Genomic DNA, 15,829 nt, shown 5'->3' with positions numbered 1-15,829 from the left:
TAACTTAAAAATATGAATTTTTAGCACTCTGGGAGGCCGAGGTGGGCGGATCGTTTGAGCTCAGGAGTTCCAGACCAGCCTGAGCAAGAGCGAGACCCCATCTCTACTAAAAATAGAAAGAAATTATATGGACAGCTAAAAATATATATAGAAAAAATTAGCCGGGCATGGTGGCGCATGCCTGTAGTCCCAGCTACTCGGGAGGCTGAGACAGGAGGATCGCTTGAGCTCAGGAGTTTGAGGTTGCTGTGAGCTAGGCTGACGCCACGGCACTCACTCTAGCCTGGGCAACAGAGTGAGACTCTGTCTCAAAAAAAAAAAAAATATATGAATTTTAAGCATCACATGTACTCACCAGAAAATTGGTTTCCCTGATCATCACCTAAATACAAATCTGGGAACGACACCAATTGGACATCAGACTGAGGTGGGGGGTGGGGGAGGGGATGGGGGTATGCCTACACAATGAGTGCATTGCGCATCGTTTGGGGAGTGGTAACGCTTGAAGGTGCTGACTCGGGAAAGGGGGGGTGGGGAAAAAAATATGAAACTATTGTTTTTAACTTGCACTGTTCACTTAATAATTTATCATGAATATTTCCCATATTAAAAAAAAAATAAAAAATAAAAATATATGAATTTTGGCTGGGCGCAGTGGCTCACGCCTGTAATCCTAGCACTCTGGGAGACCGAGGCGGGAGGATCGCTCAAGGTCAGGAGTTCAAGACCAGCCTGAGCAAGAGCGAGACCCCGTCTCTACTAAAAAAAATAGAAAGAAATTATCTGGCCAACTAAAATATATATAGAAAAAAAAAAAAAAGCCGGGCATGGTGGCGCATGCCTGTAGTCCCAGCTACTTGGGAGGCTGAGGGGGTAGGATCGCTTAAGCCCAGGAGTTTGAGGTTGCTGTGAGCTAGGCTGACGCCACGGCACTCACTCTAGCCCGGGCAACAAAGCAAGATTCTGTCTCAAAAAAAAAAAAATATATGAATTTTGTATTAATATTTTCTCAATAGCGGTCTAGGGGATTTTAGATCGGTCGATAATAAATTTCATTCTCTATATCTTCTTGGCAAGACAAACAATGGTCTTTTTAAACAGACTGATTTCATGCTTTTTATTTTTTTCTGTGTGTTCCAGTTATTCTGTCATTATCGAGCTAGTTGATGACCATTTTGAAGGCTCTCTCCGCAGACCTTTCAGCTGGAAGTCACTGGCCGCCTTGAGCAGAGTTTCAGTTAATGTCTCTAAGGTAATATACATCAGCTGTGGCCTTCAAGTGTCACTGAAATGGTTCAGTTTCCTTTTTTCTTTTTTTGCCTTAAATGTAGTAGTATCAAGAGTCATTTGTCGAAACTTCATAGCGTTCCTGCCAGTGAAGTTTTAGAGGATTTGGGGTCTTCCATGCCCTTCCCTGCTAGCTCAATAAGGGCTGGAAGTTGCCCCCCCTCACATTATGTTTCAGTGTTCCTCCCTCCCAACAACTGGTTCTGAACTCCAGTGACTGAGCTTGGAGCTTCCCGTGATCTGATCAAGATAGGAATTGCCTTGCTCTCCAGGGCTGTCGCTGCTGCGTGGGCCTCTCTCTGTTGCAGTTTAACGCGCACTCGCTCCCACGTTCACAAAGGAGCCACAACACTGTCGATGCATTTCCAAGCTTGCAGATCTCGAAGGGACTTAATATTTATGGCTAAACACTTTTTTCCTCACCACCCTATTGTTAGGCCCATACTAAGGATGAGGATTTTTTTTTTTTTCTTTTATCTTTTCTTTTTTTTTTTTTTTTTTTTGAGACAGAGTGTTACTCTGTTGCTCTGGCTAGAATGCAGTGGCATCATCATAGCTCACTGCAGCCTCAAACTCCTGGACTCAAGTGATCCTCCTGCCTCAACCTCCTGAGTAGCTGGGACTACAGGTGCATGCCACTATGCCTAGGTAATTTTTTTTTTGCCTGTAGAGATGGAGTCTCGCTCTTGTTCAGGCTGGTCTCGAACTCCTGAGCTCAAGCAATCCTCCTGCCTTGGCCTCCCAGAGTACTAAGATTACAGGCATGAGCCACCTCACCTGGCCAGGATGAGGAATTGAAGGTGCATGTACAGAACTGGGATTCATACCCTCAGCCATCTGGCTTCCCAACTTATGTTCCTCTACATCCTGTTGCAATCAAAGATAAGAGGGACATTTCATCTTACACTGTGACTATTCAGAATGAAAGCTGTGTGTGTTCTCATTACTCATTGATTTGCTGGCTGAAAACCAATTGTGGGCACCCTCCCATTTTGTCCCACTGCCTCTGGAGGTGAGATGGGAGGTGAGGGCAGGAGGCCCTGCAGGGCCAGAAAGTGACTGCCCTTGAGTGCAGGTTAAGTTGCCTTGGTCCTATAGAAAATAGGCAGCCTGAGCAACATAGCAAGACCCCGTGTCTACAAAAAATAGAAAAATTAGCTGGGAGTGGTGGCAAGCACCTATAGTCCTAGCTACTTGGGAGGCTGAGGCAGGAGGATGACTTGAGCCCAGGAGTTTGAGGTTACAGTGAGCTATGATGATACCACTGCACTCTAGCCCAGGTGACAGCAAGACCCTGTCTCAAAAAAAACAAATAGCCTATACTATTTTTTAATGTCCATTTTATGGGACTTGTAGCATATATTTAGTAAGTCCTCACTTCACATTGTCGATAGGTTCTTAGAAACTATGGCTTTTAAGCAACACGCCATATAACAAAACCAGGTTTTTCCTTTTTTTTTTTTTTTTTTTTTTGAGACAGAGTCTCACTCTGTTGCCCGGGCTAGAGTGAGTGGCGTGGCGTCAGCCTAGCTCACAGCAACCTCAGACTCCTGGGCTCAAGCGATCCTCCTGTCTCAGCCTCCCGAGTAGCTGGGACTACAGGCATGCGCCACCATGCCCGGCTAATTTTTTGTATATATATATTTTAGTTGTCCATATAATTTCTTTCTATTTTTAGTAGAGACGGGGGTCTCACTCTTGCTCAGGCTAGTCTCGAACTCCTGACCTTGAGCGATCCACCCGCCTCGGCCTCCCAGAGTGCTAGGATTACAGGCGTGAGCCACCACGCCCGGCCCCAGGTTTTTCCTTATTGATGTTATAAGGAAACAGCATTGAAGGGAAAGAAGTTATTTGAGGATCTGCTATACATCATTTACTTAAAAGTGGCAGTTTCCAAGAACCTATCAACAACTTTAAATGACCATTTACTGTATTTAGCATTTAAAATGCTATGTTTATAATCAGCATATCTGCTTTATTTGCATTCTCTTGCTGTGTCAGTGATTACTAAATGGCAAGTCCTCAGTCGAGAACATGAGCTCCAGTACAATGTTCCCAGGAGGACGCTGGTGTCCTCTGTGAGTTTCCAGGGGCACAGGGGGAGGGAGTGGAGGTTGCCTGCATTTCCTGCTGGTGCACCTAAAATTGTCCTGTTGTTTTGTAGGATACGGAAATGGTTTTTTGTTTCTCAATAGGAACTTATGCTGTGCTATTTGATTAAACCCTCTACCATGACTGACAAAGAAATGGAGTCACCAGAATGTATGAAAAGAATTAAAGTTCAGGTAGGTAAACTCAGAGACAAATTCACGTCATCCCAAAGATGATACTGTATCTTCTGGAACATGTGGTCCCAAGAAAATAAATGAGGACAGTCTTGCCTTGGTAACAGAAAGCCTTTGCAGACTCTTTAAGCCTGTCTCTCTCACCTTTTCCTCACTACACCCATGGGACACTGTTCCTTAATTCCCTGTTGCTTTACCTGTGGTGTCCCCATCGCTCAGCTGAAACTGCTCTCACAGACATCCTGTGACCTCCTGTCAGGCTTCGGGGCTTCAGTATTGAACAGAGCCTCCTCCTGTCTTGGCTGATTTCTCTCTGCCGGGGCTGCCAAGTTCATTATCCAGTCGTGCAGTATTTGTTCACATTTCTGCACCCCTCGCCCCGCATGTAGAGCCTTGGCCTTGTCTTTGGCTCCTCCCCGTCCCCCCTCTCCCCCTCTCCCCCTCCCCCCCTCTCCCCCTCCCCCTCCCCCTCTCCCCCTCTCCCCCTCTCCCCTTCTCCCCTTCTCCCTTTCCCTCTCTCTCTCCCCCCCCTCCTTCTCCCCCCTCCCCCTCCCCCTCCCCCTCCCTGATCACACCACCCAGCCCACTGCAGACCTGCCGATCTGTCTCCAGGGCCTCAGGGCCCCCTCCCTTCACTTGGTCCTGCTCATCTCCACTAGATTAGTTTTTCATAAAATGCCAATCAGAATCCATTTCTCCCTTCTCAGTGCCTGACACAGATGTAGCAACACCATCACAGACCTAGTTCTAATGTTCAATACTAGCTTTCATACTAGTACGCCTATTCCTGGAATGTGCTGGATGTCAAATGCTTGGAATGTTCTTATATTGCCGTTTTTGAAGTCCAGTCACCTTTGGTTTTGATTGGTTGCAGGAGGTGATTCTAAGTCGATGGGTTTCATCACGAGAGAGGAGTGATCAAGATGAACTTTAAAAGTCCAACCTCAGATTTCTAGTTTCACCAGCAACTATTGCATCTCCTGTAACATGCCACATTCAGGGCTGGGTAAAAAATCCTTTTACTGTAATCACCCATTAATTTAAAAGTTTTAAAAGGCATCTTGCTCCCAGTGCCAGAAAACTGTCCATGTTTTAAAAGATAAAATTACATAGAGAAGGAGGAAGAGCCTTGTGCTGTCCTTGACTTGGTCACTAGCTCTGGCTGATTCTGTGCTTCGTGCCTCTGGCATCAGTCTGTGTCCTCACCCAGTCACCAGGGAGGCTGGACTAGATGGGTCCCCAGAGGACTCTTCCAGCAACCAGGAAATTTATTCTCTGGTTTTACCTGAAAGTGGTGATAGTTTACATTTATATAGTAGAGTTTATAAAGCCCTTTCCTACACAGGTATCATACCCTCGTTACCCATGTCTAATCTGTTCCTGAAAGAGTGTTTGCAGATTTGGGGATTGCAGGATCCTATGTTGCATTATTTTAGATGGAAAAAATGGTTATGTGTTCAGCTTATCCAAGAAATTCAACCAATAACTCAAACATTTAAAAATCCCTGCAGAGCTCTTCAAACTGTGGTCACGATTGGCTCCCAAAAAGCTGGAATTAAATTTAGTCATTCCACAATGTATACGTACTTCAAAACAGCATGTTGTGCACAGCGTAATTCTCAGTGAACTCATTGGTAGGCACATTTTGTACAGAACACAACTTTTGTACAGTAGTAGATAAAAATTATATCTTTTTTTAGTGAACTTGTTATGAAATAAAAAGCAATAAAATGTTTGGAGACACATAATGAAAGCAATTATCATTTAGCAAAATATAATAGAGCCTTTTTATAAGTGGTGAGGGATGAAGAGTTGTCTGGGGGGCATTTGGTGGCAAGAGGCAGGAGATGGGTAGAGGGTGTTGGTGCCCCTCAGTGGCAGGGAGAAGCAGAATGGGCCAGTGAAGGTGTGAGGGAAACAGATGTCTGAGATTCATCCAGTGTCCAAATCCTAGAAACTGGTGGACAATCTTCTGACACTTAAGACTCCAGAAGTGAATGGCTGAGAACCCTATTTGGAAGCTATGGGATGAAAAAAACTAAAGTGGGTATCTGTTTGCATTCCCTTTATCTAGAACTCCTGATAACATAAGATTCTGTATGGCCAGGCACGGTGGCTCACACCTGTAATCCCAAGACTCTGGAAGGCTGAAACAGGAGGACTGCTTGAGGCCAGGAGTTCAAGACCACCCTGGACAACTTAGCAAGACCCCAGCTCTACAAAAAAATTTCAAAATTAGTGGGGCATGGTGGTGCACACCTGTGATCCCAGCTGCTGCTCAGAAGGCTGAGGCAGGAGGATCACTTGAGCCCAGGAGTTCAGGGCTTCAGTGAATTAGGGCTGGGCCACTGCACTCCAGCCTGGGTGACAGAGTGAGATCCTGTCTCAAAAAAAAAAAAAAAAAAAAGATTTTGCTTGTAGTTATGTTTTAATCCAGTGCATCTGTTCATGTCATGATCCTGTTCTTTTACAACAAACACATTATGTTTGTATAACCTAGATTTTAAAGACATTCAAATAATGAATCTCCTCTTCCTCCCTCCCTGCCTTAGACCAGTAGTGACCTTCGGTTAGAAGAGTTTCTTAGAGTAAGTCCTTGGCTCTTCGTTAACGATGCTAATACTTATTCAACATATTTACTGTCCATGTTGCTTACTCCAGGCTCCTTAGCAAAGTCAAAGATTTTTTTGCTTTGAATCACTTTCTGAAAACCTTGAAAGTCAGAAAAAAATTCCAAAAGCCATTTCTTCCCTATTTTATTTGTCATTTGTGGTGGTACTTCTTTCCAGTCTTAATCATTTCCATCAAATGCCTTTATGGTTTAAAAAAAACTCTTCCATAAATATCATCAATCTACATCAGATACTTTATCATCAACTAATATGCCTAGAGGATTGTGATGACTCCTTGACAGACAGGCTACAGTAATGATGTAGTTTTGAAAAGCCAAAAAAAACCACGCGGATGTTATTTATAACTGAAAGCTCTAGAATAATGTCGAAAAGCTTCATCTTTAGTCAAGGAAGCCTGTAGGAAAGATTTTTCTTCTTTGCGTATACAAGTTGGACACCATGTAGCAGGTCGTCCACTCTGCAGCATTACCCAGGGACCCCTGGGGTTCTGGAGTAACATGCCAGCCAAGATTTTGTTTTAACATTGCCCTCAGTTTCCAGCTAAAGGCAGTATTAGTTTACCTTTGGAGGATTTATGTCCTGGCACTTTTTTCTTCTGATATGTACAAGATGACATTTGTTTTCCAAAAAAAAAAAAAATGGGTTCATCAGTATTGGAAATTTGCCTTGTGATAAAAACACCTTCAGAAGTTTCCTGCAGGCCGGGCACGGTGGCTCACGCCTGTAATCCTAGCACTCTGGGAGGCTGAGGCAGAAGGATTGCTTGAATCCAGGAGTTTGAGGTTGCTGTGAGCTAGGCTGACGCCACGTCACTCTAGCCAGGACAAAAGAGCGAGGCTCTGTCTCAAAAAAAAAAAAGTTTTCTGCGGTTCACTGGGGGAGATGCTGTAGCCTCACTTAGATCAAAAATTGCTTCACCCCATACTCTGCAAAGCATCAAGCTTAAGTGTTTCTTCATCTTTTGACTCTTCCAGGCTTGTTTAAAACTGAAATCCTTCACCAAATCCTATCACTTCCATCACTTTCAGCCCTCCAGAGGCGATGAGGCCTTCTGCCGTATCAACCTAGTCTCAGTGGCATCACACTTACTGGCCATGCAGCCTCAGCACGAGGAATTCACTAGCTTTAGTATGCTGTGCTCAAGAACACCATGAAACTTTCAGGAATCAATGGTATTTTTTTTTTTTTTTTTGAGACAGAATCTCACTCTGTTGCCCAGACTAGAGTGAGTGCCGTGGCGTCAGCCTAGCTCACAGCAACCTCAAACTCCTGAGCTCAAGCGATCCTCCTGTCTCAGCCTCCCGAGTAGCTGGGACTACAGGCATGCACCACCATGCCCGGCTAATTTTTTCTATATATATTTTTTAGCTGTCCATATAATTTCTTTCTACTTTTAGTAGAGATGGGGTCTCGCTCTTGCTCAGGCTGGTCTCGAACTCCTGAGCTCAAACGATCCGCCCACCTCGGCCTCCCAGAGTGCTAGGATTACAGGCGTGAGCCACCGCGCCCGGCCAATGGTATTATCACAAATTTTCTTTTGTCATCCAGTGCAAAAAAACTGTACACACAAAAGGGGAAAACATGCTTAGCCAAGATTATATCTTTATTTTTATTTTAGGAATGGGTTCTTGCTATGTTGCCCAGGCTGGCCTTGAACTTCTGGGCTTAAGTGATCCTCCGCCTCAGCCCCTCGAGTAGCTGGGACTGCAGGTGTGCACCACTGTGCCCCCCTCCAAGATTGTATCTTTTTTTTTTTTTTTGAGACAGAGTCTCACTCTGTTGCCCAGGCTAGAGTGAGTGCCGTGGCATCAGCCTCGCTCACCGCAACCTCAGACTCCTGGACTTAAGCGATCCTACTGCCTCAGCCTCCCGAGTAGCTGGGACTACAGGCATGCGCCACCATGCCCGGCTAATTTTTTGTATATATATATTTTAGTTGTCTATATAATTTCTTTCTATTTTTAGTAGAGACGGGGTCTCACTCTTGCTCAGGCTGGTCTCGAACTCCTGACCTCGAGCGATCCACCCGCCTCGGCCTCCCAGAGTGCTAGGATTACAGGCGTGAGCCACCGCGCCCGGCCCAAGATTGTATCTTTAATGTGTTTACCTTTCTCAGTACACTTTATCACTTCCAACTTCTTTTTTCTAACACAGGAGATTTCCTAGGTCTCTAAACCTCACCTATTTCCTGGGCTTTTCCACTTCCTTGCAGACAGTTTCACTTAATAAAATGGGGAAGGCAATGTGATAAAACACCATACGTCTAAACACCACGAGCATCAGGAGGTCAGCTAAGAGGGCAGCCCATATTATATCCTCTGTCCAGTCCAGACTCAGCTTGAGTGATTTTGCTGCAAGCTCTTACATATTCGCTGTATTTGATTGGGATAGCCGATATAAGGTGAAATTCAGAGAGTAGGAGTTGAGATGGGGAAGATATCTGTGTTTCTCCCCACAGTAGCCTGAGAGCTCAGGTAGAGGGAGGGAGCATTTGGGGCTTAGAGGTGGTGGCCGCCAGGCATCCCAGTGGTCACCCAAACTGAGATGGCACTATCCTGGAATGCCACAGAGGTCACAGGTACAGCCCTGTTGTCTGGTGGAGGTTGATGAGGAAGGCCACCCACCTCGTTAGGCAGGGATGGGTTTGTGCTACTACACAGCTGAGCAGTGGTCCTCCACCTCAAGTTGGGGTGCACCCCGAGGCCCCCCCCCCCACCAGGAACGTGGTTGTGCACATGATTTTGCTGACAGGATCAGAAGGGTCACAGGCTCCACAAAGACTACCCGTGGATTCAGGGTTAAGTACTTCAGTGCAATGTGTAGGAGTTCTTTTAGAGCTTTTGGAGTTCTTTTAGAGATGGAGTCTTTGCTGTGTCACCCAGGCTGAAGTGCAGTGGCGCAGTCCTGGCGCACTGCAGCCTTGAACTCCTGGACTTAAGCGATCCTCCTGCCTCAGCCTCCCAAGTAACTGGACTACAAATGCCACCACATCCAGCTAATTTTTTTCATTTTTCTTTTTTTTAGAGATGGGGTCTCAGTATGTTGCCCTGGCTGGTCTCAAATTCCTGGCCTCAAGCAATGCTCCCACCTCAGCCTCCCAAGTCACTGGGATTATAGGGTATGAGCCACCACACCCAGCTTGGCTTTTAATTCATTTCCCGAGAGATCATTCTACTGCAGGCTGGATAGTGGAGTGAACCTCCTAGAAAGGAACTGTTCAGACCTCAGCTCTGCCTCACAGTGGTTGTGTGACCTTGGGCAATTTGCTTGCTCTTGATAAGCCTCAGTTTACTTATTTCCAAACTGGGGCTACAATAATGTTGGCATCATCATGTGGTTATGTGGATAAAGAAGGAGAATGCAAAAAGCACCTCAAGCACCTGCCACATGGTGGGGTGTCCCCTTCCTTCCTGCAAGGAGGAACTCGAAACCGCCAAACTGGCAAGCGGCTGAGAAGACACAATGTCAACTTGTGTCTATTCGCAGCTGGGTCTGGTTTGAGAACTGAAATGTGCTTTTGGAAAGCAGGCCCATTTGATGACAAATGCGGACATTGTGCACAGAAAGTGGAATGAGGTGACTGGAGACTTGAGGCCAGGAGTTCAAGACCAGCCTGGGCAACATAGCAAGACCCCAGCTCTACAAAAAAATTTAAAAAATTAGTGGGGCATGGTGGTGCATACCAGTGGGCCAGAGGGGCTGCCCTATCATTGGAGTGAACCAAGTCACCTCTGTCCTACCTCCTAAGGGGCCTGGGCGCTGGGATCGGGCACACCCCTGGAAGTCCGGTCAAGTCCTGGGGAGCAGTGGTGTGGGTAAAGGTGGCTCTAGAATAGCAGACCTGCCTTCTTCAAGGCTCCACTTCCTCAGGGCAGAGTTGGCAATTCACGGCGTTCAGGATTTTGAAACTGTGAAACTCTGGTTTTGGTACTAGGTTTCAGCAATTCCTTGACCTGTTTGTCCTTGAGTGGGGGCAGGATGGTTAAGAGCTCCTTGGTTTGGAATTAGACCCAGCATTGCATCCCAGCTTATCCACTTTCTAGCTGTGTGATCCTAACCTCAACATCCTCATCTCTAAAATGCAGTTAATGTCATTGATGTCTTAGTACAATGGAGTATTTCTGAGCCATAACAAGAAATGAAGTACCGACACCTGCTGCAACATGGATGAACCTCAAAAGCATTCCAGATGGAAGAAGCCAGACACAAAAGGCCACATGTTATGATTCCATACATACATTTATATGAAATGCCCAAAATAAGCAAATCCATAGAGAAGAATGCAAATTGGTGGTTACCAGGGGACGGGGTAAGGAGGGCTGGAGTGCAATTGCTTGGTGGGAATGGAGTCTCTTTTGGGGATGATGGAAGTGTTTTGGCACTAGATAGAGGTGGTGGTTAGACAACATTGTGACTATACAAAGTGCCAATGAATTGTTCGATTTAAAATGGTTAATTTTATGTAATATGAATCACCTCAATTTTTTTTTTTTAAGTAAAAAATGTTATCACCCTGTAGGGGTTGCTGGAGGAGCAGGTGGGGTGGTCCTTGTAAGGTGCTTAGCACAGTGCCTGGCATGTGTACGCTGCCAGTGATTCGCTGCTGTGGTTATTCGTGTTGGGGGAAGGCAGACACGTGTATGTCCTAAAAACCACAATTAGAGAAGTTATTGGCCAGGTGAGGTGACACCTGTAATCCTAGCACTCTGGGAGGCAAAGGTGGGGAGCATCGCTTGAGCCTAGGAGTTTGACAGCCGCCTGAGCAAGAGCAAGACTCTGTCTTTACAAAAAATAGAAAAAAATATTAATAGCTGGGCATAGTAGCACGCGTCTGTAGTCCCAGCTACCTGGAAGGCTGAAGCAGGAGAATCGCTTGGGCCCAGGAGTTATCGGCTGCAGTGAGCTATGATGACACCACTGCACTCTAGCTGGGGTGACAGAGCAAGACCCTGTCTCAAAGAAAAAATAAAAAGGAACAGGTGGAATTAATTCTAATAATGCATCCAAAATATTAGCATTTCAGCATGTAATCAATATAAAATTTTTTTTAATTAAAAAAAATTTTAAGAAAAAGATGAAAAAAAAAAACAGTTCCTGACCAGGCCTGGTAGCTCATGCCTGTAATCCTAGCACTTTCAGAAGTCAAGGTGGGAGGATCACTTGAGCCCAGGAGTTTGAGACCAGCCTGGGAAACAGCGAGACCACATGACTACCAAAAAAACAAAATTAGGCGGGCATGGAGGCATGCACCTGTAGTGCTAGCTACTCGGGAGGCTGAGGTGCAAGGACCACATGAGCCCGCGAGTTGGAGGCTGCAGTGAGCTATGATCATGCCACTGCACTCCAGCCTGGGCAACAGCGAGACCCTGTCTCAAAAAATAATAATAAAAAATAAGTAAAAGGCCGGGCGCGGTGGCTCACGCCTATAATCCTAGCACTCTGGAGGCCGAGGCGGGAGGATCGCTTGAGGTTAGGAGTTCGAGACCAGCCTGAGCAAGAGCGAGACCCTGTCTCTACTAAAAATAGAAATGATTTGAACAGCTAAAAAATATATTCATAGAAAAAATTAGCCAGAGATAGTGGCTCACGCCTGTAGTCCCAGCTACTCTGGAGGCTGAGGCAAGAGGATTGCTTGAGCCCAGGAGTTTGAGGTTACTGTGAGCTAGGCAGACGTCACGGCACTCTGGCTCAGGCAACAGAGTGAGACTCTGTCTCAAAAAAAATGAATTAATAAGTAAAAAAAATTAAAAAGTTCTATTTCCTTGAATGTTGTTCTTATTTTCCTTCTTGTGAAGTACTTGGGTTAAAAAAGAAATAAAATTTCTCTCCTCCTCACCATAAATAAATGGAAGCATTTATGATTTTACCAACTGAATAGGATTTTTAAGAATCTGATTACAGACTTGAATAATCATCCTGTGAATGTTAACTCCATTAATATTATAAATGAGGCCCATTTCTAAAATTGATTAAGAGATATTTTAACCCACCAATTTATCTTAAACTTTAAAACTGGAAAATTTTTTAAGTCCATCTACCATTTTGTGAAATACAGGGACACCTTGCTTAAGAATGCTTGATGTGAAAAGGCATATTTTGTTAAACTAAGAAGTAGTATTTTTATTGCAAACATAATTTCCTTTCAGTGAAAGATTTCTAGCATTTTAAAATTTTAGAGTCTTTACATTTTCATAAGCAGTATTTCAAAGGCAGATCTTCTTTCCTAACTTTTAAGTGGCACGTTCTGATAGGGTGGAATCAGAAAACCTGGGTCCACATTCCCAGTCAACACTAGGAAAACAGTGGCGACCTTGGGGAGGTTACGTAATCGCTCTGAGCCTTGGTCTCCTCCACTATAAAATGAGGATAGTTAGTACCCCCTGAGTTTGTTACCAGACTAAATAAAATGAGATGACATACAAAAGCATCTGGCACATAGTAGGTATACGTTTTTCCCTTTCAGATAAAATAAAGTGTAAGCATGGCTGTTACTATGTTCTCTGGGAAGTGAAAGGCTGTTTTATGCCCTGGTAGGTAAAGACAGTGGAGAAGGAAGTGCTAGAAAAATAGTCTGAGATGAAGTAGTGAAGACAGCTCAGGGGGGTGGGAGGAGGGGAAATGCTGGAGTAAGCCCCTCCTGCACCAAGGCAGCTGCATGGCTTTCCTGGTTGTAGAGTAATTCATGTCATGGGAGCTATGGAGACAACACCTCTCGTGTGTCATTTTAGTCTTTCAAATAGGTTGACGCCGAGACACTGGCTGTGAAAAGGAGCCCAGTGGTCATCCCCTGAGCATCGATCGAGTGGCAGATGTGTGCCCGGGGCAGTGCTAAACTATTAAATGAAGCAGCACATCCTAGGTGCCAGGAAGAACCCTGAGACTTTGTCCCGGGAACAGAGTTGATGCCAGTGCTGTCTCCTTGCTGCCTCAGTTAGCATTTAGCTGGTACCATAAAGGAAACTTGATCGAAGTTCGTAATTGTACGGAACTGAGCAACATGGCCATCTCTTGGTGTAAATCATTGCCTAATTTCCTCGATTAGGGGTAAAACCTGTAGATTGCTATGTGGTTTTATAGGAGTAGGGAATCTATATCCTGCTGAAGTGAAAAAGAAATGAAGGCCGGGCGCGGTGGCTCACGCCTGTAATCCTAGCACTCTGGGAGGCCGAGGCGGGTGGATCACTCGAGGTCAGGAGTTCGAGACCAGCCTGAGCAAGAGTGAGACCCCGTCTCTACTAAAAATAGAAAGAAATTATATGGACAACTAAAATATATATATACAAAAAATTAGCCGGGCATGGTGGCGCATGCCTGTAGTCCCAGCTACTCGGGAGGCTGAGGCAGGAGGATCGCTTGAGCCCAGGAGTTTGAGGTTGCTGTGAGCTAGGCTGAAGCCACGGCACTCACTCTAGCCCGGGCAACAGAGTGAGACTCTGTCTCAAAAAAAAAAAAAAATTATAAAAATTATAAAGAAAAAGAAATGAAGCCAGCTCTTGCCAGTGTCACCTCCAGGTGGGGAAGCAGCCCCTAAAAATAGGGAATGGGGACTGTCTAAAGCTTTACTTGAAAATCAAATGATGTAACCCCTAAGAGAAATTAGCATGAAATAGGCATTCCTGATATTAAGAATTTTTTTTTTTTTTTTTTTTTTTTGAGACAGAGCCTCGCTCTGTTGCCCGGGCTGGAGTGCTGTGGCGTCAGCCTAGCTCACAGCAACCTCAAACTCCTGGGCTTAAGCGATCCTCCTGCGTCAGCCTCCTGAGTAGCTGGGACTACAGGCATGTGCCACCATGCCCGGCTAATTTTTCTATATATATTTTTAACTGTCCATATAATTTCTTTCTATTTTTAGTAGAGACGGGATCTTGCTTTTGCTCAGGCTGGTCTTGAACTCCTGAGCTCGAAACGATCCACCCGCCTCGGCGTCCCAGAGAGCTAGGATTACAGGCGTGAGCCACCGAGCCTGGCCAACAATTCTTATTTTAGCTGAATTGTTTTATGACCTACTGTTTACCTCTTTCCGTACGTGAATGTGAATGTTGGAAGCAAATCCTTACTCTCTTATCTTCTCTAATGACGGCAAACTGCTGCCCCAACTACTGCGAGTCCTCAGTGCGGTTGCTGGCGACTGTGCTCGCTGCGGTGTGGCCCTGAGGTTAAGGGCGTGGGTTTTGCAGTCAAACCTGGGTTTGAACCCCAGTTTTGCCACTGTGTGACTTTGGGAAGTCATTTCTTCAGTCTTGCTTTTCATCTGGACCCCAAGCATAGTGTTAGGACTTGCCTCAGAGGATGGTCTTGAGAATGGGAAGGGAAGAACAAGGAGTGTTTAGGCAGGTGTGGGGTCCCTTATGAATACTCACCAAATGCAGCTGCTATTGTTACTATCAATTGGATACAGAATTAGAGAAGACGAGTCCTAAAATAGAGCATGAAGAGAATGGGGCCAAACTGGAATTCTTTCTTCTTTACCCTCTGAGGTCTTTATGATTTCTTGAACACCATGAAAAGCGGTCCCCATTCTGTTTAAAATGGCATCATATTCTGGGTAAGCAGTTTTGTTGTATTTCTTTAACGAAAAGTACCTGAACTTGTAAAGGCAAACGTTGGTTTGCCATTCCTTTTTCCCACCCAAGCTGCCGGTGCTGAAACATAGACCAAACGCCTCTTTGGAAACAAGCTTTAAGGATCTATGGCAAGTGTTCTGAATATCTTTATTGCCAGGAGTTAAAAAATAAGGCACATTAAAATTTTAGAAAATTAATTTGAGCAAATGGCAATTCATGAGTCAGGCAGCACCAAACCAAAAGTGCTTCGAGCTCCAACAGAAGAGTTTGAAGGGAAGGCCTTTGTAGGGTGAAGAAGGAAGCACAGTAAAGAAATTGGTTGGTTGGTTGAAGTTTGAGCAGTGCCTTATCTGGATTATCCTGGTAGAAAGTATCTGATTGTATAACTAATGATCAGTTGACCATTCATGATTGGCCAAGCTTAAGTTTCATTTAGTTTCGGTAGGAACCTGGGTGTTGGATCCATCTCAGCATACTTTCCATTAAATTATTTTAACCGAGGTAATTATTGGTACTTTGAGATCGGTTTGGTTTTTAGAAATCAGACATTTTTTACCAAGGCTGGGGAATAAGGTTAAGCAGAGTTGTATATCACATTTGGTCAGAAGCAAAGTGAGTTCGGGAAGAATTCCAGAGAGGAATTCTGGAAGGTTTTGCACATTGGCCATTTGAAGTTTGATGATTATTTAGGTGTACAAATTCTAATATACTTGTTAAAAATCACCTCATTTCTTTATAGTTACTCATCCCAGTTTCCCCCTTCCTCCTTCTGAAAGTATTAGAGAAGGAAGACAGCCCTTTCTTTGTGTCCCTTCTGAATTCTGGGTTTTGAGTGGGCAGAAGAAATGCCTTGCAGTGGCAAACCCAGCACCCCACCAGTCCCGTTTGTGCATATAGGCTCGGAAGGGCTCATTCAAAAGGAGTGGCCATTGCCTAGCTTAGATTCTAAAGGGTTTGGGGGAGTGTTTCTGTTTTGTTTTACTATTAACTATCAAAAGGTTGCCATGTACTTTGAGAATAAAGACTCAAAGGGCAAGGTACTCATTGCTTCATAACTTGT

At 44.8% G+C, this 15,829-nt stretch overlaps 2 protein-coding genes across 2 annotated transcripts in view; one reads left to right on the top strand and one right to left on the bottom strand.

Annotated features, from left to right (window-relative positions):
• Positions 1-5,160, top strand: part of TSEN2 (tRNA splicing endonuclease subunit 2) — a 40,055-nt gene extending 34,895 nt beyond the window's left edge. The window contains exons 10-12 of the mRNA XM_069483968.1: positions 1,141-1,252; positions 3,483-3,572; positions 4,447-5,160. Coding sequence (XP_069340069.1) covers positions 1,141-1,252; positions 3,483-3,572; positions 4,447-4,506 — 262 coding nt within the window. The 3' untranslated portion in view covers positions 4,507-5,160. The remainder of the gene's footprint in view (positions 1-1,140; positions 1,253-3,482; positions 3,573-4,446) is intronic.
• Positions 3,696-15,829, bottom strand: part of RAF1 (Raf-1 proto-oncogene, serine/threonine kinase) — a 135,326-nt gene continuing 123,192 nt past the window's right edge. The window contains exon 15 of the mRNA XM_069483957.1: positions 3,696-3,707. The gene's annotated coding sequence lies outside the window, so the exon portion shown is untranslated. The remainder of the gene's footprint in view (positions 3,708-15,829) is intronic.

Source organism: Eulemur rufifrons, chromosome 10, assembly GCF_041146395.1.
Source record: "Eulemur rufifrons isolate Redbay chromosome 10, OSU_ERuf_1, whole genome shotgun sequence".
Lineage (NCBI taxonomy): Eukaryota > Metazoa > Chordata > Mammalia > Primates > Lemuridae > Eulemur > Eulemur rufifrons.
This window is presented reverse-complemented; position numbering and strand designations above follow the sequence as displayed.